This window comes from Scyliorhinus torazame, chromosome 5 (assembly GCF_047496885.1).
Source record: "Scyliorhinus torazame isolate Kashiwa2021f chromosome 5, sScyTor2.1, whole genome shotgun sequence".
NCBI classification, from domain to species: Eukaryota; Metazoa; Chordata; class Chondrichthyes; order Carcharhiniformes; family Scyliorhinidae; genus Scyliorhinus; species Scyliorhinus torazame.
Window position 1 is genome coordinate 245,253,129 of NC_092711.1, and position 22,888 is coordinate 245,276,016.

Sequence of the window (22,888 nt, forward strand, 5' to 3'; positions counted from 1 at the left end):
TGACCTCCACCCTGTTGTCAAGTAAGGTTCATAGAATAATCAGCTAGGTGCCAAAATATGGCATATGAGCAGTGCCATTGGAAAATTGTCAGAGATGGTGGCAAAAAATACAGGACTACTGAGGGGACATTTTGGCTCTGTTGCTATACATCTACTTGTTAAATTGTTTCAATGAGTTTTCCTTTTTAATTCTTTCTCCACAGTTATTTCCCGCTGTCACTCAAATTTATTCTGCACTTCATTTCTTGACACTCTTCCCCATTTCCCCTCCTTAGTCCTTTCCATGTTTATTCCTTTCAAGAGATCAGAAATACCACCTGAAGCAGCAACACCGACAAGCAGGAGCTGAGAGGAAGAAATCAGGAAACGGAGTCAATAATAATAATAGCTTATTGTCACAAGTAGGCTTCAATGAAGTTACTGTGAAAAGCCTCTAGTCGCCACATTCTGGCGCCTGGTCAGGGAGGCCAGTATGGGAATTGAACCCGCGCTGCTGGCATTGTTCTGCATTACAAGCCAGCTGTTTAGCCCACTGAGCTAAACCAGCCCCTATCAGGGGCTATTTTCAATAAGAATGGGGAAACACATTTCTAGATTCCAGGCTGAAGACATCAGTAAAAACTGTTTATTTCTTAACAAGAGAAGAAAACATATTTAAAAATGAAATTTGAAGCATATTCTTCAACCACAGATATATATTTTTCAGATTCACATTAAGATGGCTGGCCAGTCCTGTGTAGGTTTTCTCCCTTGAGACTTACATAAATTACATTTATTTATTTTTCTAACTTTCCAAACTCCGAATTTATGAGGTTTCTCAGCAGATTGCTTCACTTGGTATCCATCCTGAATGAATTAAGCTGCCACATGTCTAAGTGGAGGAGGGAAAAGAACTGGTGCGAAATTATGGGGTAGTATATTCTTGGAAGCATCTTTTCTTTTTAACAGTGGAGCTAATTTATTCCTATCACTCGAGAAATTATTCATGTGAACAGTCTGGGTGACTCATCCCCTGGTTTAAAGAGGAATTCTTTTAATGACCCTCAACAAATGGAAGTTTCAGACAATCAAAGGTACAATTTGAAAGTAAACAGCAATTCAAGAAAGACTGACACAAATGTTGTTGGATGTAAAATAGTGTATTATTAGAGAAATTCTAACAATTTCTATCAAATAGGGAGAAAGAAAATCTTCGAAGCCGGTTTCCCTCTTGATGAGCATGAAATTCGCACATCTATAAAACAATTTGATGCCTCACCTGTATTGTTGTGCGAACTGAGCCGGAGTCACAATTGCAGAAACTTCAGTCTGCATTCTCAGTCTTCTATAACTATCTTACTGTCTGAAAAAAACATTCAAATATAAGCTAATTAGTTATCCCGAATACAGCAAATAGTGATAACTATTGTTAGGAAAACAAAGGTCGTTTTAAGGAATTTATATTTATATTAGTAAACATTAGAAATAAGTTATAGTTTTAAGCGTGTTTAATTTAATGTTTCATAACCTGGAATCGTAAAACCTATAGTTAAATTAATTCCGGACAAAGGTGTGTGTATGTGTGGAGGTTGGTTAAGTTTCAACTGGGTTTCCAATGTGCATAGAGAGGGCTGCGGTGTGAAAAATTAGCAAAAGTCAAACGCATGTGGGCGTTGCTTAGTAACTGGCGGTCCTTGTAAGGTAAAAAGCTTTTAAGTTTCAGTTTAGGCATTTTGACAGCAATTAGATCTTGGGGAGAGAACATCGCTCAACTCTGCCAGAAGACTGGACAGGACGGGAGCTGCGAAGAGACAGACGTCCTAAAGTACAAGATATAGAGCTAAGAAAAGTATAGCACAGGAACAGGCCCTTCGGCCCTCCAAGCATGCGCCGACCATGCTGCCCGTCTAAATTAAAATCTTCTACACTTCCGGGGTCCGTATCTCTCTATTCCCATCCTATTCATGTATTTGTCAAGATGCCCCTTAAACGTCACTATCGTCCCTGCTTCCACCAACACCTCCGACAGCGAGTTCCAGGCACTACCCTCTGTGTAAAAAACTTGCCTCGTACATCTCCTCTAAACCTTGCCCCTCGCACCTTAAATCTATGCCCCCTAGTAATTGACCCCTCTACCCTGGGAAAAAGTCTCTGACTATCCACTCTGTCTATGCCCCTCATAATTTTGTAGACCTCTATCAGGTCGCCCCTCAGCCTCCTTCAGGTCGCCCCTCAACCTCCTTTGTTCCAGCGAGAACAAACCAAGTTTATTCAGCCTCTCCTCATAGCTAATGCCCTCCATACCAGGCAACATCCTGGTAATTCTCTTCTGCACCCTCTGTAAAACCTCCACATCCTTCTGGTAGTGTGGCAACCAGAATTGAACACTATACTCCCAAGTGTGGCCTAACTAAGGTTCTATACAGCTGCAACATGACTTGCCAATTTTTATACACAATGCCCCGGCCAATGAAGGCAAGCATGCCGTATGCCTTCTTGAATACCTTCTCCACCTGTGTTGCCCCTTTCAGTGACCTGTGGACCTGTACACCAAGATCTCTCTGACTGTCGATACTCTTGAGGGTTCTACCATTCACTGTATATTCCACACCTGTATTAGACCTTCCAAAATTCATTACCTCACATTTGTCCCGATTAAACTCCATCTGCCATCTCGCCGTCAAAGTCTACAAACGATCTAAATCCTGCTGTATCCTCTGACAGTCCTCATCGCTATCCGCAATTCCACCAACCTTTGTGTCGTCTGCAAACTTACTAATCAGACCAGTTACATTTTCCTCCAAATCATTTATATATACTACAAACAGCAAAGGTCCCAGCACTGATCCCTGTGGAACACCACTGGTCACAGCCCTCCAATCAGAAAAGCATCCTTCTATTGCTACTCTCTGCCTTCTATGACCTAGCCAGTTCTGTATCCACCTTGCCAGCTTACCCCTGATCCCATGTGACTTCACCTTTTGTACCAGTCTACCATGAGGGAGCTTGTCAAAGGCCTTACTGAAGTCCATATAGACAACATCAACTGCCCTACCTGCATCAATCATCTTAGTGACCGCCTCGAAAAACTCTATCAAGTTAGTGAGACACAAAACCGTGCTGCCTCTCGCTAATATGACCATTTGCTTCCAAATGGGAGTAGATCCTGTCTCAAAGAATTCTCTCCAGTAGTTTCCCTACCACTGACGTAAGGCTCACCGGCCTGTAGTTCCCTGGATTATCCTTGCTACCCTTCTTAAACAGAGGAACAACATTGGTTAGTCTCCAGTCCTCCGGGACATCCCCTGAAGACAGCGAGGATCCAAAGATTTCTGTTAAGGCCTCAGCAATTTCCTCTCTTGCCTCCTTCAGTATTCTGGGGTAGATCCCATCAGGCCCTGGGGACTTAACCGCCTTAATATTTTTCAAGATGCCCAACACCTCGTCTTTTTGGATCTCGATGTGACCCAGGCTATCTACACACCCTTCTTCAGACTCAACATCCACCAATTCCTTCTCTTTGGTGAATACTGATGCAAAGTATTCATTTAGTACCTCGCCCATTTCCTCTGGCTCCACACATAGATTCCCTTGCCTATCCTTCAGTGGGCCAACCCTTTCCCTGGCTACCCTCTTGCTTTTTATGTACGTGTACAAAGCCTTGGGATTTTCCTTAACCCTATTTGCCAATGACTTTTCGTGACCCCTATCGTGACTCCTTGCTTAAGTTCCTTCCTACTTTCCTTATATTCCTCACAGGCTTTGTCTGTTCCCAGCCTTCTAGCCCTGACAAATGCCTCCTTTTTCTTTTTGACGAGGCCGACACACTATCTCTCGTTCTCCAAGGTTCCCGAAATTTGCCATATTTATCCTTCTTCCTCACAGGAACATGCCGGTCCTGAATTCCTTTCAACTCACATTTGAAAGCCTCCCATATTTCAGATGTTGATTTACCCTCAAACATCCGTCCCCAATCTATGTTCTTCAGTTCCCGCCTAATATTGTTATTAGCCTTCCGCCAATTTAGCACACTCACCCTAGGACCACTCTTATCCTTGTCCACCAGCACTTTAAAACTTACTGAATTGTGGTCACTGTTCCCGAAATGGTCCCCTACTGAAACTTCAACCACCTGGCCTGGCTCATTCCCGAATACCAGGTCCAGTACAGCCCCATCCCTAGTTGGACTATCTACATATTGTTTTAAGAAGCCCTCCTGGATGCTCCTTACAAACTCTGCCCCGTCCAAGCCCCTAGCACTAAGTGGGTCCCAGTCAATATTGGGAAAGTTAAAGTCTCCATTCACAACAACCCTGTTGCTTTTACTCCTTTCCAAAATCTCTCTACATATCTGCTCCTCTATCTCTCGCTGGCTTTTGGGAGGCCTGTAGTAAGCCCCCAACATTGTGACTGCACCGTTCTTATTCCTGATCTCTACCCATATAGCCTCGCTGCCCTCTGAGGTGTCCTCCCCAGTACAGCTGTGATATTCTCCCTAACCAGTAGCGCAACTCCTCCATCCCGGAGGAGTTAGATCCCCCTCCATCCCGCCTGAAACATCTAAATCCTGGAACGTTTAGCTGCCAATCCTGTCCTTCCCTCAGCCTGGTCTCTGTAATGGCAACTACATCATAGTTCCAAGTCCTAATCCAAGCTCTGAGTTCATTTGCCTTACCTGTTACACTTCTTGCATTAAAACACATGCACTTCAGGCCACCAGTCCTGCTGTTTTCAGCAACATCTTCCTGTCCAGATAACCAGGGAATTGGGACAGAAGAGCGTTTAAGAAGTCTGGAGTTAAGTGAACAAAGACCAAGGCATTGTTCAGAAGAATTTGAGGAAGAGTAAACAAAGTATCCTGAGATAAAGAGACAATCGCAGGAACTGGATTTAAAGTGGGACAAAAGACTTCAGACGCAGATGAAACGTTTGATGTAATTTTAATATAATCTGGGAGTTGAAAGCTAAAGCAATTATGAACAGTTTGCAAAGCAGTCAAGACATAGGTGAGGCTTTTGGGCCGTTCACACTGGCGATGTCTTACAGTCCTGTTGAAGGCGCAATCCAGCCGTGGGTTTCATGGTAGGGAAGAGTGTGTTCAACAGCAAATCCAGTTAACAGCAGTCTTAACCTTGAAGATGTCTATCTTATTTCTGGTGGTGAGGACTATCGCCGACATCTTGTCATGGATGAATAGGATAATGCTGATGGATTTCTCTGGACAGCCGGCCTTTGACAGGATCTTCCATAGCACTACCCGACTGACTGAGTCAAAAGAGTTGGCCAGATCAATGAAGGCTATGTAGGGTGGTTGATGCAGTTCCTGACATTTCTCTTGAAGTTGTTGAGCAGTGAAAGTCATGTCCATTGTTCCAAGGTTTGGTTGGAGGCCACATTGGCTTTCCAGAAGAATTTCTTCAGACTGGGAGAAGGTGGCTAGCGAGGAGTCAGGGGATGATCTTCCTGGCGATGGAGAATAGGGAGATTCTTTGCTAGTTCCCACAGTCGGCTTTGTCTCCTACTTTGAAGATAGTGGGGATGACATCATCCCGGAGGTCAGTAGGGATTTGTTCCCTGCCCCGATTTTCAAGTTCAACTGATGGAAATGACCGATGATGTCTTCTCCAACCTTGAAAGCCTCCACTTGAAACCTGACCAATCCTTTTCCATTCTTCATGCGTTTAATGGCGGCTTTGACTTCAATCACATTTAGTGGGAGTCCAAGATCAACTTTGATGGGGAGTTAGGCATTTCCTCGAATACATCGTCGTATCATGGTTTAGGAGTTCTTTGCAGTGATCTCTCCATCGAAGGCTGATGTTATCCCGGTCTCTCAAAAGGGTTCTATCCTTACTCCACACAGGTTTGAGGTGTAGTGTATTCGGCCCATATATTGTCTTGGTGGCACTGAAGAAGCCCCGGGTGTTGTGCTTGTCAGCGAGGAATTGTAGCTCCTTAGCATTCTCAGTCCACCATTGGTTCTCGATTTCCATAGTTCTTCTTTGTACCTCTGCCTTTGCTGTCTGATGAATTCTCCTCTTTGCCTTGCTGGTGATGTCATTTTGCCAGGCACGGAGAGCTTTCCTCTTCTTGTCGATGAGGTCTTAGATGGTGTGGTTATTCTCATCAAACCAGTCTTGGTGTTTCCTGGTCTTGTCGCTGATGGTTTTTTAACAGCGTGAGATGATGACTGTCTTCAGTTCTTTCCAGTTTCCCCTGAATGAACGCTTTGGAGATTTTAGTGAAGACTTTGTTGGAAGTTCACTAGCATGCTTAGTTCTTGAAGCCACTCAACATCAATCTTTTATTTGATCTGGTTCCTCAACTTCTGGGCTTCTGGTGGAGTTTGATGGACAGAGAGGAGCAGATGAGCCGGTGGTCTGTCCAGCAGTCTCCTGCACATGTCATCAGTTTGGTGATGAGGGCATCCTTTTGCTCTCGGACTTGGGATCGGATGATGATGTAGACGATTATCTGCCAGTGCTTTGATTGTGGATGTCTCGAGGAAATTTTGAACTTGGCTTTTTTGGCAGAACAGTGTGTTAGTGATAAGAAGCAGGTGTTCCGTGCGTTTCATGAGCAGGAGGACCCCACTGGAGTTTCAATTCCCAACTCCAGAGTTGGGAGTACTTTCCCACCCTGGCATTGACGTCCCCAAGGAAGATGATCATATCTTCATTAGAATAAATATTGGCGAGTATGGTGTCCAGGGTGGAGTAGAAACCTTTTTTGGACTCATCAATGGCATTAGGGGTTGGGGTGTAAGCACTCACGACCATTGCCTGCCGATTCTTGGCAAGTTGTAGACAGAGAGTCATGAGGGGTTCACTGATGCCGACAGGGAGCTCCGAGAGCCAGTTGACTAGTTTGGTCTTGATGGCAAATCCACTTCTATGCATCCTGGGCTGATCCTTGGGTTTTACTCTCCAGAAGAAGGTGTAATCACCACCTTCTGCCCTCATCTGCCCTTCACCTGTTCTTTGGGTCTGTTGCAGGGCAGTGACGTCAGTGTTGAAGTGCCTGAGTTCACGAGCAACAAGGGAAGTTCTCTACTGGGTTGATTATTTTGCTTGTTATGCAAGAGGGATCTTACATTCCAGGTTCAGAAATTTGAGTTTAACTTTGGTTTTCTGACCGCAGGTAGATAAGCCCACTGGCTGCAGTTTTCCAGCCAGATTGGAGATTGAACAGACTATTTCTGAGGCACCGTTTCTAGCCCTTTCCCCATGTGGGGTGAGCAGAGTGGATCGTGAAGAGGACTGCTCAGTTGTGAAGAAAACTGCTGAAACGCTCTCACGTTCCTATTCCAAGAGGGAAACGACTGTAGCAAACTCCACCACCTACATGCTGGACTGATGCTAGGGACTTGCAGACCTCATGGTCCTGTCCCCGCCATCTCTCGCCAAAGGACCTGTTTGTGTTAGAACATAGAACGATGCACCGCAGTACAGGCCCTTCGGCCCACGATGTTGCACCGAAACAAAAGCCATCTAACCTACACTATGCCATTATCATCCATATGTTTATCCAATAAACTTTTAAATGCCCTCAATGTTGGCGAGTTCACTACTGTAGCAGGTAGGGCATTCCACGGCCTCGCTACTCTTTGCGTAAAGAACCTACCTCTGACCTCTGTCCTATATCTATTACCCCTCAGTTTAAAGCTATGTCCCCTCGTGCCAGCCATTTCCATCCGCGGGAGAAGGCTCTCACTGTCCACCCTATCTAACCCCCTGATCATTTTGTATGCCTCTATTAAGTCTCCTCTTAACCTTCTTCTCTCCAACGAAAACAACCTCAAGTCCATCAGCCTTTCCTCATAAGATTTTCCCTCCATACCAGGCAACATCCTGGTAAATCTCCTCTGCACCCGCTCTAAAGCCTCCACGTCCTTCCTATAATGCGGTGACCAGAACTGTACGCAATACTCCAAATGCGGCCGTACCAGAGTTCTGTACAGCTGCAACATGACCTCCTGACTCCGGAACTCAATCCCTCTACCAATAAAGGCCAACACTCCATAGGCCTTCTTCACAACCCTATCAACCTGGGTGGCAACTTTCAGGGATCTATGTACATGGACATCTAGATCCCTCTGCTCATCCACACTTCCAAGAACTTTACCATTAGCCAAATATTCCGCATTCCTGTTATTCCTTCCAAAGTGAATCACCTCACACTTCTCTACATTAAACTCCATTTGCCACCTCTCAGCCCAGCTCTGCAGCTCATCTATATCCCTCTGTAACCTGCTACATCCTTCCACACTATCGACAACACCACCGACTTTAGTATCGTCTGCAAATTTACTCACCCACCCTTCTGCGCCTTCCTCTAGGTCATTGATAAAAATGACAAACAGCAACGGCCCCAGAACAGATCCTTGTGGTACTCCACTTGTAACTGAACTCCATTCTGAACATTTCCCATCAACCACCACCCTCTGTCTTCTTTCAGCTAGCCAATTTCTGATCCACATCTCTAAATCACCCTCAATCCCCAGTCTCTGTATTTTCTGCAATAGCCTACCGTGGGGAACCTTATCAAACGCTTTGCTGAAATCCATATACACCACATCAACTGCTCTACCCTCGTCTACCTGTTCAGTCACCTTCTCAAAGAACTCGATAAGGTTTGTGAGGCATGACCTACCCTTCACAAAGCCATGCTGACTATCCCTGATCATATTATTCCTATCTAGATGATTATAAATCTTGTCTCTTATAATCCCCTCCAAGACTTTACCCATTACAGACGTCAGGCTCACCGGTCTATAGTTGCCGGGGTTGTCTCTGCTCCCCTTTTTGAACAAAGGGACCACATTTGCTATCCTCCAGTCCTCTGGCACTATTCCTGTAGCCAATGATGACATAAAAATCAAAGCCAAAGGTCCAGCAATCTCTTCCCTGGCCTCCCAGAGAATCCTAGGATAAATCCCATCAGGACCCGGGGACTTACCTATTTTCAGCCTGTCCAGAATTGCCAACACCTCTTCCCTACGTACCTCAATGCCATCTATTCTATTAGCCTGGGTCTCAGCATTCTCCTCCACAACATTATCTTTTTCCTGAGTGAATACTGACGAAAAATATTCATTTAGTATCTCGCCTATCTCTTCAGACTCCACACACAACTTCCCATCCCTGTCCTTGACTGGTCCTACTCTTTCCCTAGTCATTCGCTTATTCCTGACATACCTATAGAAAGCTTTTGGGTTTTCCTTGATCCTACCTGCCAAATACTTCTCATGTCCCCTCCTTGCTCGTCTTAGCTCTCTCCTTAGATCCTTCCTCGCTACCTTGTAACTATCCATCGCCCCAAATGAAACTTCACACCTCATCTTCACATAGGCCTCCTTCTTCCTCTTAACAAGAGATTCCACTTCTTTGGTAAACCACGGTTCCCTCGCTCGACGCCTTCCTCCCTGCCTGACCGGTACATACTTATTAAGAACACGCAGTAGCTGATCCTTGAACAAGCTCCACTTATCCAGTGTGCCCAACACTTGCAGCCTACGTCTCCACCTTATCCTCCCCAAGTCACGTCTAATGGCATCATAATTGCCCTTCCCCCAGCTATAACTCTTGCCCTGCGGTGTATACTTATCCTTTTCCATCATTAACGTAAACGTCACCGAATTGTACTCACTGTCCCCAAAGTGCTCTCCTACCTCCAAATCCAACACCTGGCCTGGTTCATTACCCAAAACCAAATCCAACGTGGCCTCGCCTCTTGTTGGCCTGTCAACATATTGTGTCAGGAAACCCTCCTGCACACACTGTACAAAAAACGACCCATCTAATGTACTCGAACTATATCTTTTCCAGTCAATATTTGGAAAGTTAAAGTCTCCCATAATAACTACCCTGTTACTTTCGCTCTTATCCAGGATCATCCTCGCCATCCTTTCCTCTACATCCCTAGAACTATTTGGAGGCCTATAGAAGACTCCCAACAGGGTGACCTCTCCTTTCATGTTTCTAACCTCAGCCCATACTACCTCGGAAGATGAGTCCCCATCTAGCATCCTCTCCGCCACCGTAATACTGCTCTTGACTAGCAGCGCCACACCTCACCCTCTTTTGCCTCCTTCTCTGAGCTTACTAAAACACCTAAACCCCGGAACCTGCAACATCCATTCCTGTCCCTGCTCTATCCATGTCTCCGAAATGGCCACAACATCGAACTCCCAGGTACCAACTCATGCTGCCAGTTCCCCTACCTTATTTCGTATACTCCTGGCATTGAAGTAGACACACTTCAAACCACCTACCTGAACACTGGCCCCCTCCTGCGACTCAAATCTGTGCTCCTGACCTCTATATTCTCATTCTCCCTTACCCTAAAACTACAATCCAGGTTCCCATGCCCCTGCTGCATTAGTTTAAACCCCCCCCAAAGAGCACTAACAAATCTCCCCCCAGGATATTTGTGCCCCTCAGGTTCAGATGTAGACCATCCTGTCTGTAGAGGTCCCACCTTCCCCAGAAAGAGCCCCAGTTATCCAGAAATCTGAATCCCTCCTGCCTGCACCATCCCTGTAGCCACGTGTTTCATTGCTCTCTCTCCCTATTCCTATCTAACTATCACGTGGCACGGGCAACAACCCAGAGATAACAACTCTGTTTGTTCTAGTTCTGAGCTTCCATCCTAGCTCCCTGAAAGCCTGCCTGACATCCTTGTCCCCTTTCCTACCTATGTGTTGTGGGTGTGTTGGTTACCTCCATGTGGTCGCCTTGTGTAAGACATCTTTTAACGTGGGAGTGGCGTCGTACATCAGCAGACACACAATCCTTGATAGAAAGTAGGTCCAGTTCCTGTGGTAATGGAACCTCAATGACTGTGATCTTGCCTACTCCTGCAGCCTTCATCCTCCATCACAGCCATTGATAACGTATGAGTATCTTCTGCCTGACCCGCCATTGAGGATGTTTTGAATTGCGCCCTTCCGACCTTACTGTCATGGGTGACCCTGCCAGGAGTTTAAGACTCCCAATGGCATCGCTCTCGGGATCAACGGACTACTCAAGCCTCTCTACCACGGCAAGGTGGCTAGCCATGGAATAGAAATAAGCTAACGTGAATTGTTGGCTGTGCAAAATGGCACTTTGGCATAGCTGCATCATCGAGCAGAGAGACACAAATCAGATTGAGTCAAAATTCTTAAGTCAGTCGTGGGAGGGGAAAATAAAATAAGCAAGGGTGCTTTTTTCTAATTTATTAACTCTTTCATTGTCCTGTCCAACACTTATCTCAGAACACCATTAAAACAGATGCTTGTTGCACATCAATCAGTCTACTCTGACTGAAGTTCAAAATTACAAAACCACAATGCTGCAGATGCTGGTTATCCAAAATGCTATCTATTTTCTCTCCTTTTACAGATACTTCCATTCAGCATTTTGTTCAGTTTTATTTGAAAAGTAATTAATTGGCCGCGAAGTACTTTGGGACATTCTGACATTAAGAAAGGGGCAATACAAATTCAAGTTTTTCCTTTGGCGACGATTTAAAAGTGCATATCTGCGGATGCCAGTTGAGGAGGGTGTCATAATCTACACCAGTATATCATGGTGCAGCCACACACACACACTGATGGACATGCAGTGGGACCAATCTACGGGCAGCACGGTAGCACAAGTGATTAGCACTGTGGCTTCACAGCGCCAGGGTCCCAGGTTCGATTCCCCGCTGGGTCACTGTCTGTGCGGAGTTTGCACGTTCTCCCCGTGTCCGCGTGGGTTTCCTCCGGGTGCTCCGGTTTCCTCCCACAGTCCAAAGACGTGCAGGTTAGGTGGATTGGCCATGCTAAATTACCCGTAGTGTCCATAAGGGTTGGGAGGGGTTATTGGGTTGCGGGGATAAGGTGGAAGTGAGGGATTAATGTGGGTCGGTGCAGACTCGATGGGCCGAATGGCCTCCTTCTGCACTGTATGTTCTATGTAATCAGCATACACACCACCGCAGCCAATCACCAGTGAGAGCACACGCACTATAAAGACAGGGGACAGGAGAGTTCCCACTCATTCTAGTCGCAGCCAGCTCGGAGCACAGAGCTCACAGCCTGCAACACAGACATTCACCATGTGCTGAGTGCATCACCTGGTTAGGACTAGGCAAGGGTCAACAATTAAAGCTGGTATTGCATTTACCCACAGTTCAAGTATGTTAATATAGTTAACCTTATAATAAAATAGAGTTGCACCACTTCCAGTGTTGGTGACCTGTTTGTGATCCAGAACACCCAACACATCAGAGGGTGACAGTCGGTTTCTGCATAAGAAACTGCCATAAATCCAGCACAATAACATCTTCAGGACATTCATCAAACTCGTCCTCCACAAAACATAATCTTCTTACTTATGAAAGTCTAGGTGAGCAAGTGTGCAGTAGTAGGGGTCGTGGGACACGACATTTATTCCATGAGTTGACCAAAACTACAGCCCAGACTTTGTAATCTGCAGTTCGTTTCTCTCCAGGTCCACACTCTGCTCTTGAGGAGGATACCTCTTCCCCCAGCCCAACGTCAGAAAACTCCAACCTGATCTTAACACCACCTTACCTTCAAACCTGGGTCTGCTTTCCGCCACTGATTTTTCTTTTTAACACCAACGAACAACAGAATCCGAGGCCTGACGCCAGCCTCGGGCGGAACCTCCGAGCTCGGGCCTAAGGCGGAGCAGTTATCGGGTCGGTTTCCGGTCTGCCGCCGGAAGCGGCAGTGCAGATAGCGGTAGCTATGGCGAGCTTGGTGCGGGACCCGGCGATTGATCGCTCGCTCCGCTCCGTGTTCGGTAAGGGTCTTTGGGCAGGAGGCTTCTCGGATCTGCTGGTGGGCCCTGGGGTAGTTCGGCGGTGGCTTGGAGGTGCCAGGGCCGACCGTGGACTGATGGAGGAGGGTTAGGGAGAGTGCGGCCCCCGTGCTGCACGTTGAGCTGGAGAGCGGCTCTGAGGGCAGCTGCAAAGCAACTGCGTGGGGACCATGGTCAGTGTGGATTCCTAGACAGTCTGGGCAAAGAGATACAGGGACGTTGTACATTTTGTAAAGAAATACGGGCTTAAGAGGTACCAATTGTATCCCCCCGACCCCAGTACATGGTTCCAGGAGCTGCTGGGGTGATCGAAAGATGTAGTAAAAACAAAGAACTGGAAATGTTGAAAACCTGCAGTACATTTCCCAGCACACTTAGAGAGAAAAGACTGTTTAGGTTTTTAGTTCTGGACTGCCTGAGGAATGAATGGATGAATAGCCCGTAAGACTTTTTTTACCTTTCGCCTTGGGCGGCATGGTAGCATTGTGGTTAACACTGTTGCTTCACAGTGCCAGGGTCCCAGGTTCGATTCCCGGCTTGGGTCACTGCCTGTGTGGACTGCACGTTCTCCCCGTTGCCTGCGTGGGTTTCCTCTGGGTGCTCCGGTTTCCCCCCACAAGTCCTGAAAAATGTGCTTGCTAGGTGAATTGGACATTCGTAATTCTCCCTGTGTACCCGATCAGGTGCCAGAATGTGGTGACTAAGGGCTTTTCACAGTACCTTCATTGCAGTGCAAGCCTAATGACAATAATAAAGATTAAGACAGTACAGGCCCTTTGGCCCATGATGTTGTGCCGCCCATTTATCCTAATCTAAGATAAGACATAGGAATAGAATTAGGCATCGAGTCTGCTCCGCCAATCAATCGTGGCTGATATTTTCTCATCCCCATTCTCCTGCAATTTCCCCATAACCCCTGATCCCCTTATTAATCAAGAACCTATCTATCTCTGTCTTAATGACACTCAGTGATCTGACCTCCACAGCCTTCTGCGGTAAAGAGTTCCACAGATTCATCACCCTCTGGTTGAAGAAATACCTCCTCATCTCTGTTTTAAGGGATTGTCCCTTTAGTCTGAGATGGTGTCCTCTGCTTCTAGTTGTTCCTACAAGTGGAACATCCTCTCCACGTCCACTCTGTCCAGGCCTCGCAGTATCCTGTAAGTTTCAATAAGATCCCCCCTTATCCTTCTAAACTCCAACGAGTACAGATCCAGAGTCCTCATATGACAAGCTCTTAATTCCAGGGATCATTCTTGTGAACCTCCTCTAGACCCTTTCCAAGGCCAGCACGTCCTTCCTTAAATACGGGGCCCAAAACTGCTCACAATACTCCAACATAACCTACACCCCTTCAATTTACTGCTGTCCAAGAGTCGCTTAAATGTCCCTCATGACTCTGACTCCACCATCTCTGCTGCCAGTGCATTCCACGCACCCACCACTCTCTGTGTAAAAAACCTACCTCTGACATCTCCCCTATACCTTCCTCCAATCACCTTAAAATTATGTCCCCTCGTGGCAGCCATTTCTGCTCTGGGGAAAATTCTCTGGCTACCCACTCTATCCATGCCTCTCATCACCTTGTACACCTCTATCAAGTCACCTCTCTTCCTTCGCTCCAGTGAGAAAAGCCCTAGCTCCCTCAACATTTCTTCATAAGACATGCCCTCCAGTCCAGGCAGCATCGTGGTAAATCTCAGCACCCTCTCCAAAGCATCCACATCCTTCCTATAATGAGGCGACCTGAACTGGACACAATACTCCAAGTGTGGTCTAACCAGGGTTTTATAAAGCTGCAGCAAAACCTTGCGGCTCTTAAACTCAATCCCCCTGTTAATGAAAGCCAACACACCATACGCCTTTTTAACAACCCTATCAACCTGGGTGGCAACTTTGAGGGATCTATGTACGTAGACCCCAAGATTCCTCTGTTCCTCCACACTTGCAAGAATCCTGCCTTTAACCCTGTATTCATCATTCAAATTCGACCTTCCAAAATGAATCACTTCACATTTATCCAGGTGGAACTCTTATCTGCCACTTCTCAGCCTAGCTCTGCATCCTGTCAATATCCTGTTGTAACCTGCAACAGCCTTCAACACTATCTGCAACTCCACCAACCTTCATGTCATCAGCAAACTTACTAGCCCACCCTTCCACTTCCTCATCCAAGTCATTTATAAAAACCACAAAGAGCAGAAGTCCCAGAACAGACCCCTGCAGGACACCACTGGTCACGGACTTCCAGGTGGAATACTTTCCATCCACTACCACTCTCGGTCTTCTTTCGGCCAGCCAATTCTGTAACCAGACAGCAAAATTTCCCTTCATCCCACTTCCCCATACTTTCTGAATGAGCCTACCATGAGGAACCTTATCAAATGCCTTACTGAAATCCACATGCACCACATCCACTGCCCGACCTTCATCACTGTGTCTTGTCACATCCTCAAAGAATTCAATGAGGCTTGTGAGGCATGACCTGCCCCTCAAAGCCATGCTGACTTTCTTTAATTAAACTATGTTTTTCTAAATAATGAAGAATCCGATCTCTCAGAATCCTTTCCAATATTTTGCTCACCACAGACGTAAGACTGATTGGTCTGTAATTCACAGGGATTTCCCTATTCCCTTTCGTGAACAGGGGAACAATATTCGCCGTTCACCTTGTTATCAAGCAGATCCTGTCTTTGCCTGCCAATATTATGTGTAGACTTTCTGCATTGATTGTCGGATAACACACGCGAGAGGAAACCCTAATAAGTTGTAGCCGAGCTGAGAAATAATGAGGGATTTTTGCTTTCTGATCACTGCCCTGGCCTAAAAGGTAGCTGAATATAGGTTACAGATTGACTGTCCCAAATTGTATGGTTCTGGCTACCTGGTGCCTGTTTTCAAAGTTAATTCAATCTTGAAGTTTTTGGAGCTGACCAGTCATGCAAAACACTTTGTTGCCTTTCTCATCTTGCATTAGCGACAATGTAAACATCAGCTGAAGAAATTTCAGCATTTCTATAGAGCACGAAACTCAAAAACGAATAAAGTGAAATTCAAGGTGAATACTGATTTCTAAGTTCGTTTGAAATTCTTCCTCTATTAAGCCTTTTCTCATTTGCAGTTGGGAATATTCCATATGAAGCCACAGAAGAACAGTTGAAGGATATTTTCTCTGAAGTTGGTCCAGTGTTGAGTTTCAGGTATCTTCGTCGTGACAATGTATAGTTGGCTGCTGTCACATTTCTGCACTGAACTTTTCTGAGCAATACTTTGGAAGGCGTGAAGTCCCCAAGGAAGTGTCTTGTTCTCCAGATTCTTTCTTTCAGTGGAGGTTTTACTTTTTTGAACCTGCCCTTTCCCATTCTCCCAGAAAAAAAATCTACATTTAACCTAAAAGAAAAGAAAATGTACAGAGATCTGACCACTTTTGTAAGGAATCATGTGATTTTATGGAACAACTATTCATGTCATAACATGTTTCGCTGCCTTGGAATGGAAGTATTTTGTTAATCAAAAATCTTGTCTCTCCGATGCCTTTAAATACTATAATAAGAAAAAAATCCAATTCATACAGCACTTTCACATACTCAGGATATCAAGATGTGCTTCACAGCTAATATATTACCTCTAAAATGTAGTCACTGTTACATAGGCCAGTTCCTCAAGCCAATTTGAACATCACGTGATTCCACAAACAGCAAATCATAGAAATGGCAACTTATTAAGAGTTAAACCACTCTGTTTAGTTATTTATTTCGTCTCATGCAATTATTTGCATCTTTTCTTTGCCTGGTGCCGTTGCTCTTAATGGAGCCCCAGTTGGAATCTGGAGTCCTGCCATTCTGATCACTAAAAGTAAGACCCCAACTTCACATTTGTAACTTATCCAGAAACATAGACAAATCTAATCTTATTGAAATGATTATAGTTGGGTTGTTTATATTTAGAAGATATTTAAATCGGACGTCGAACATCTCACAAGCTGTCCTGAGCAGTTTGACTAATGGAATTTTTTCAGTAGGAGAATGGAGCTGATGAACCTTAGCTACACTAGAAATTTCAATGTAATTCTCAATATTTTCATTAACATACTTGTCAAACTGTTAAACTTTCTGAAGTGGGGTATGTTGCATGTGACTAAGATGTAGTGACAAAATTAATGGTGAAGTTTCTTATTGCAGAATAACTAATGAAAGAAGCAACAAGCACACTGTTTGCTTGGCATGAGTGATGCATTTGATGGTTCCCAGAAAAGAATTGGGAATATATAATAAGCATTGGCTGCCTAGGGAACATGAAATGCATCAGAAAGTTTGTACTACTTGAAAGAAAGGTTAGTTAGTTCTCAGCTTGGCTCAATGAGAGCACTCTCACCTCAGAGAAAGTTGTGGAATGGAGCACATGACTTAAGCTGAATGTTCTTTGGAAGGTGTGGGGGAATGCCGCATGTTTCAGGTGAAAGTTAAAGAAAATCCCTGTCAACATGTTGAGGTGGATATAAATGATCCCATAGGATTTCTTTTTTTAAAAAAAAAGAACGGGGGTGTTTTTCCAACAACTGCCCAACATTAATTTTTAGTCAGTATGGTCTAAAACATTGAGTGATCACCCATTTAATGCTTATGGGACTTTGCTCTGAGCAAAGGCTTTACTGTGTTTACCTATAAAAGTAACTGAACTTGAAGAACATTTCTCTCCCCTTCCTGACTTGTACCATATCAATGGATGCCTTGTGATATTCTTCAAAACCCCTGTTATGGGTTCATTTCCCATTGTCCAATTTTGTTCCTGGTTAAAACTTGTTCTAATAGCACGTGATAAGCCATTTGTTAGTTTAGTTATTTTTTATTGCAGGCTTGTGTATGACAGAGAAACTGGTAAACCCAAAGGATATGGCTTCTGTGAGTACCAGGATCAGGAGACTGCACTCAGTGCCATGCGCAATCTCAATGGGAGGGAATTTAATGGAAGAGCGCTGCGTGTGGACAACGCTGCCAGTGAGAAAAATAAGGAAGAGCTCAAGAGTGAGTATGAATCAATGCTGCACCAGTGCTTCTGGTCTACTGTGAAGCTAAATCCTTCAATCATAAATATTTGGCATTTGCATTTTTTGAAAAGCATGTTTTGCTGCCTTCCATCATGCATTGTGGCACACTTAAAATAGGTCTTGAACGAGGGAGGTGCTGGATAGTATCAGGGGTGTGAAGTTGGGGAAAACCCCAGGGCCGGATGGGCACCCGGCGGAATTTTATAAGGAATTTGCGATGGATCTGGCACCACATCTGTTGGGGGCGCTTAATGAAGCACTAGAGAAGGGGGAGCTGCCAAAGACGATGACGCAGGCAGTGATCACGCTCATCCCGAAAAAGGGGGCGGTCATATCGGCCCATATCACTATTGAACAAGGATAGAACATTGAAAAATACAGCACAGAACAGGCCCTTCGGCCCACGATGTTGTGCCGAACCTTTGTCCAAGATTAATCATAGATTATCATTGAATCTCCCCCATTGCCCCCCAATCTCCCCCATTTCACCCCAATCTCCTCCATTTCACCCCAATCTCCCCCATTGCCCCCCAATATCCCCCCCAATCTCTCCCATTGCCCCCCCCCAATCACTCCCATTGCCCCCCCCCCCCCCCCCCCCCAATCTCTCCCATTGCCCCCCAATCTCTCCCATTGGTTAAATTGTTGGCAGGGAGGATGGAGGATTGCATCCCGGGGGTGGTTGCAGAAGATCAACCACTTCGCTTCGTGAAGGGCAGGCAGGTAATATAAGACGATTGTTGAATGTAGTGATAAATCCATCAGGGACTCTGGTACCGGAGGTGGTGGTGTCCCTGGAAGCGGAGAAGGCATTTGATTGGGTGGTGTGGCGGTACTTGTTCGAGGTTTTGGGAAGGTGTGAGCCGGGATTTGTGGCAGTTGCTGTATGTGGCACCAAGGGCGAGTGTGAGAATGAATAATGTGTTCGCAAAGCTTTGACTTACACAGGGTTGCCCGCTGTCGCCGTTACTCTTTGCGCTGGCCATAGAGCCATTGGCGATGGGATGGGGCAGGGGATTATAAGGAGACAGGGAGCATCGGGTGTCGTTCTATGCCGATTCCCTGGTGCTGCATAATTTGGATTCGCTGGAAAGTATGGGAAGGATTATGGGCCTGCTGGGGAGGTTTAGAGGATTCGCGGGGTATAGACTGAATGTAGGGAAAAGTGAATGAGCTGGCATAGTGGGCTAATTTAGGGGGGGATGTCATTTACGGTAGCGAGGGATAGGTTTAGATATTTGGGGATTCAGCTAGCGAGGGAATGGACAGGACTCCATAAGTGAAACCTAACAAAGCCGGTGGAGAAAGCCAGGGAGGAGCTCAGGAGGTGGATACATTGCAGTTGACGTTGGCGGGGAGGGTCCAAGTGGTGAAAATGAATATTCCTCCGAGGTTCTTGTTTATTTTTCAGTCTCTCCTGATCTTTATACCAACGGCTTTGTTTCGGAAATTAAACACGTTTATTTCTGGCTTTGTATGGGTGGGGAAGGTGCTGAGGGTCGGAGGACCCTGCTACAGAGTTGGCGGGGGGGGGGGATTGGCGTTGCCGAATCTGGGGAGCACTCCGTAGGGTACAAGAATCCTGTGCAAGGATACGTCTGATGCAGTTTAAGGTGGTGTACTGGGTGCACATGACTAGGGCGAGATGAGTGAGTTCTTTCAGGGGGTTGCAGATGCATGTGAGAGGTATGGGCGGGGGGGCCAGCGAATCACGCGCAAATGTTTTGGGGTTGTGAAAAATTGGGCCGATTCTGGGCAGGAGTGTTCGCGGATCTCGCCAGGATAGTGGGGGAGGAGGTGGACCCAGACCCTTTTGATATTAGGAGTTTCAGAGAAGCCAGAGCTCATGGAGAGGAGGAAGGCTGATGTGGTGGCCTTCGCCTCTCTGATTGCACGGCGGCAAATTTTACTGGAGTGGCGGTCGGCATCGCCACCGGGGTAGCGGCTTGGTTGGGTGACCTGTGCGACTTCCTATGGTTGGAGAAGATAAAGTATGAGTCAAGGGCTCTGCAGATGGGTTTGAGAAAAGGTATTGGATGTTTGTGACCGTGTTTGAGAAGCTGTTCGTCGTGGGAGGGAGGGTGAAAAAAGGGATAAGATTTGTACAGACTGTACAGTTGATTGCTGGGAAGTATGTTTCCCGGGGTGTTTATTTGTTGTAACCTATTTTGATACATGTTTGTAATAAAATACATTTTTTTTTTAAATAGGCTTTGAAAGCATGGTAGCACAAGTGGATAGCACTGTGGCTTCACAGCGCCAGGGTCCCGGGTTTGATTTCCCACTGGGTCACTGTCTGTGCGGAGTCTTCACGTTCTCCCCATGTCTGCGAGGGCTTCCTCCGGGTGCTCCGGTTTCCTCCCACAGTTCAAAGACGTGCAAGTTAGGTGGATTGGCCATGTTGAATTTCCCTTAGTGACCAAAAAGGTTAGGAGGGGTTATTGGGTTTCGGGGATAGGGTGAGGGCTTAAGTGGGTTGGTGCAGACTATAGATGGCCTCCTTCTGCATTGTATGTTCTTTGTGAATACTTGGCTTGTAAACAAAATTGGCAAATTCAATTCGAGTCAATTCACTTTGTAAAGATTGTTCTGCACTGTTTAGTTCCTTTTGCTATTTCCTGTTATGGTTAAGTTTTTACATTGATTGTCCAAATGCAAGGATTAATGACTAGCTACAAATGCTTTAAATAAAGTCTAAAAGTTCTACAATGACAAATCTTTACACGCCAAACAAACTTGCTTATTGAAGATTTCTACTGGCATTTCAGTCTTGTGTAAATATTATTGCAGGATATTTTTTAACTATGTCTATCACATAGCATTTGTCAATTCAGGGAAGCCATGTAATATTTTGATTGATGTAACTTTTCTTACTATTTTGCAGAGGAGAATATGCTAGACTCCCTGACCTTTCACATTTCCACTTAGCTGGGAAACCTGACAGGTTTACTTCTGGTTACAGAGCGGGATGAAATTTGCTGATACATCAAATGTCCAATATAATTAATACATTTATTAACAGCTTAGGGTATTGAGATACTTGTGATTGTTTGAGGTTTCCCATGCTCATTTTTGGCTGACTGCGATGCCTGAAATTGAAACTGAGGTGCTCAATACAGAGTACAGAAGAATTATCTGCAAGAATAGGAGCCTAACATTTGCAGTCAGCATTGAAGACAACAGAAATGGTAGTTAAAATGGTTCTCTGGCAATATACATTTTTTGGATGATAAATCAGGGATTTTTCAGTCCTGACTTTCTCTCAGGAATTTACCTTCATTTTCTTGACCCAACCTATCCTCCCATGAGCCAAACCATATGCCCTGCTCTCTTTCTGTCAAGGGAATGGGTGACCACCATGCAGTGCAAGAGAGCTAGGCAGGCAGGGCAGGAATTTCCTGTGACCATCCCCTGCAAAACAGATATACTGTTTTGGATACTGTTGACTGGAATGACCTCTCGGGAAAGCAGCAACCGCCAAATTTGTTGCACCCATGGATGGGGAGGAGTAAAAAGTGTAAGAATGCAATAGTTATAGGGGATTCCATTGTAGGCGTTTTTATGGCCACAAACGAGACTCCGGATGGCATGTTGCCTTCCTGGTGCTCGGGTCAAGGATGTCTCGGAGCGGTTACAGAACCTTCTGGAGGGGGAGGGTGGCCAGCCAGTAGTTGTGGTACACATAGGTACATAGGTTAAAAAAAAAGGGATGAAGTCCTGAAAGCATAATATAGGGAGCTAGGAAGAAAGTTGAGAAGTTGAACCTCAAAGGTAGTAATCTCAGGAATACTGCCAGTGTCACGAGAGTTAAAATGGTAGAATGTATCAGATGAACACATTGCTGAAGGGATGGTGTGAGATGGAGAGTTTTACATTCCTGGGTCATTGGGACCGTGTCTGGGGAAGGTGGGACCTGTACAAACTGGGTGGGTTACACCTGGGCAGGGGGTGCGGGGTGTATTTGCTAGAGTGGTTGGGGAGGGTTTAAACTAATATGGCAGGGGATGAGAACCTATGTAAGGTTTCGGAGCAGGGGGGGTATCAGAAACAAGAGAAAAAGACAGAAAGGAGAATAAGATAAATTAATAGGCAGAGAAATCAGGGCCTGTATCAGATAATGACACTTAAAATAGTGGGGAGGGGACAAGGAACGTTAAAAGAACGAGCCTTAAAGTTTTGTACCTGAACGTGCGGAGCATTCAAAATAAAATGGATGTATTAATTGCGCAAATAGATGTAAAAGGATATGATAGAGTTGGAATTACGGAGTCATGGCTCCAAGGTGACCAAGGATGGGAACTGAACATTGAGGGCTACTCAGTTTTTAGGAAGGACAGACAGAAAGGAAAATGTGATAGAGCTGCATTGTTGATTAACAAAGCTATTGATACAATATTGAGGAAAGTTATCAGTACAGATGATTTGGAATCTGTCTGGGTCGAGTTAAGAAGGGGTCAAAAACATTCATAAGGGTGGTATACAGATCACCACACTGCAGTGGTAATGATGGGAATAGCATCAGCCAGGCAATCAGAGATGCTTGTTATAAAGGAAGATCTGTGATTATGGGTGACTCAAATTAGTCACAGTACAATAGAGGAGGAATTTCTGGAGTGTAATCTAATTGTGAGAGAGCCCTTGGAGATGAGTGACTATAATATGGTAGAATTCTTTATCAAGGTGAATAGTGAGGTAGTTGATTCTAAGACCAGGGTTCTGAACCTCAATAAAGGTAACTATGTTGGTATGAGGCATGAGCTGGTTAAGATGGACTGGGAAACATTACTGAAAGGAAGGACAGTAGACCGGCAATGGCAGGCATTCAAGGAACGAATAGGTGAACTCCAAAAGTTGTTTATTCCTATTTGGCATAAGAGTAGAAAGGGAACTGTGGTCATGGCTTACAAGGAAAATTAGAGATAGTATTAGATTCAAAAAAGAGGCATACAAATTAGCAAGAAAAGGCACTAGACCTGAGGTTTGGGAACAGTTTAAAATTCAGCAAAGGGAGACCAAGGGATTGATCAAGAAGGAGAAAAAACAATTTAAA

The 22,888-nt window shown here is 45.3% G+C and overlaps 2 protein-coding genes across 10 annotated transcripts in view; one reads left to right on the forward strand and one right to left on the reverse strand.

Annotated features, from left to right (window-relative positions):
* The window catches only part of trmt12 (tRNA methyltransferase 12 homolog), a 53,415-nt gene extending 40,750 nt beyond the window's left edge, over positions 1 to 12,665 (reverse strand). Inside the window, exons 1-2 of the mRNA XM_072505267.1 lie at positions 12,542 to 12,665; positions 1,259 to 1,342 (exon numbers count right to left, since the gene is read on the reverse strand). Coding sequence (XP_072361368.1) covers positions 1,259 to 1,314 — 56 coding nt within the window. The 5' untranslated portion in view covers positions 1,315 to 1,342; positions 12,542 to 12,665. The remainder of the gene's footprint in view (positions 1 to 1,258; positions 1,343 to 12,541) is intronic.
* The window catches only part of cstf2 (cleavage stimulation factor, 3' pre-RNA, subunit 2), a 94,017-nt gene continuing 83,781 nt past the window's right edge, over positions 12,653 to 22,888 (forward strand). For 6 of the 9 annotated variants that reach the window (XR_011946651.1, XM_072505259.1, XM_072505260.1 and 3 more), the window contains exons 1-3: positions 12,653 to 12,773; positions 15,913 to 15,991; positions 17,646 to 17,815. Coding sequence is in view for 8 of the 9 variants with exons in the window: in XM_072505259.1 (XP_072361360.1) it covers positions 12,719 to 12,773; positions 15,913 to 15,991; positions 17,646 to 17,815 (304 nt within the window). In the remaining variant the exon portion in view is untranslated. The remainder of the gene's footprint in view (positions 12,774 to 15,912; positions 15,992 to 17,645; positions 17,816 to 22,888) is intronic. The other 3 variants (XM_072505264.1, XM_072505265.1, XM_072505261.1) reach the window with 2 other exon arrangements.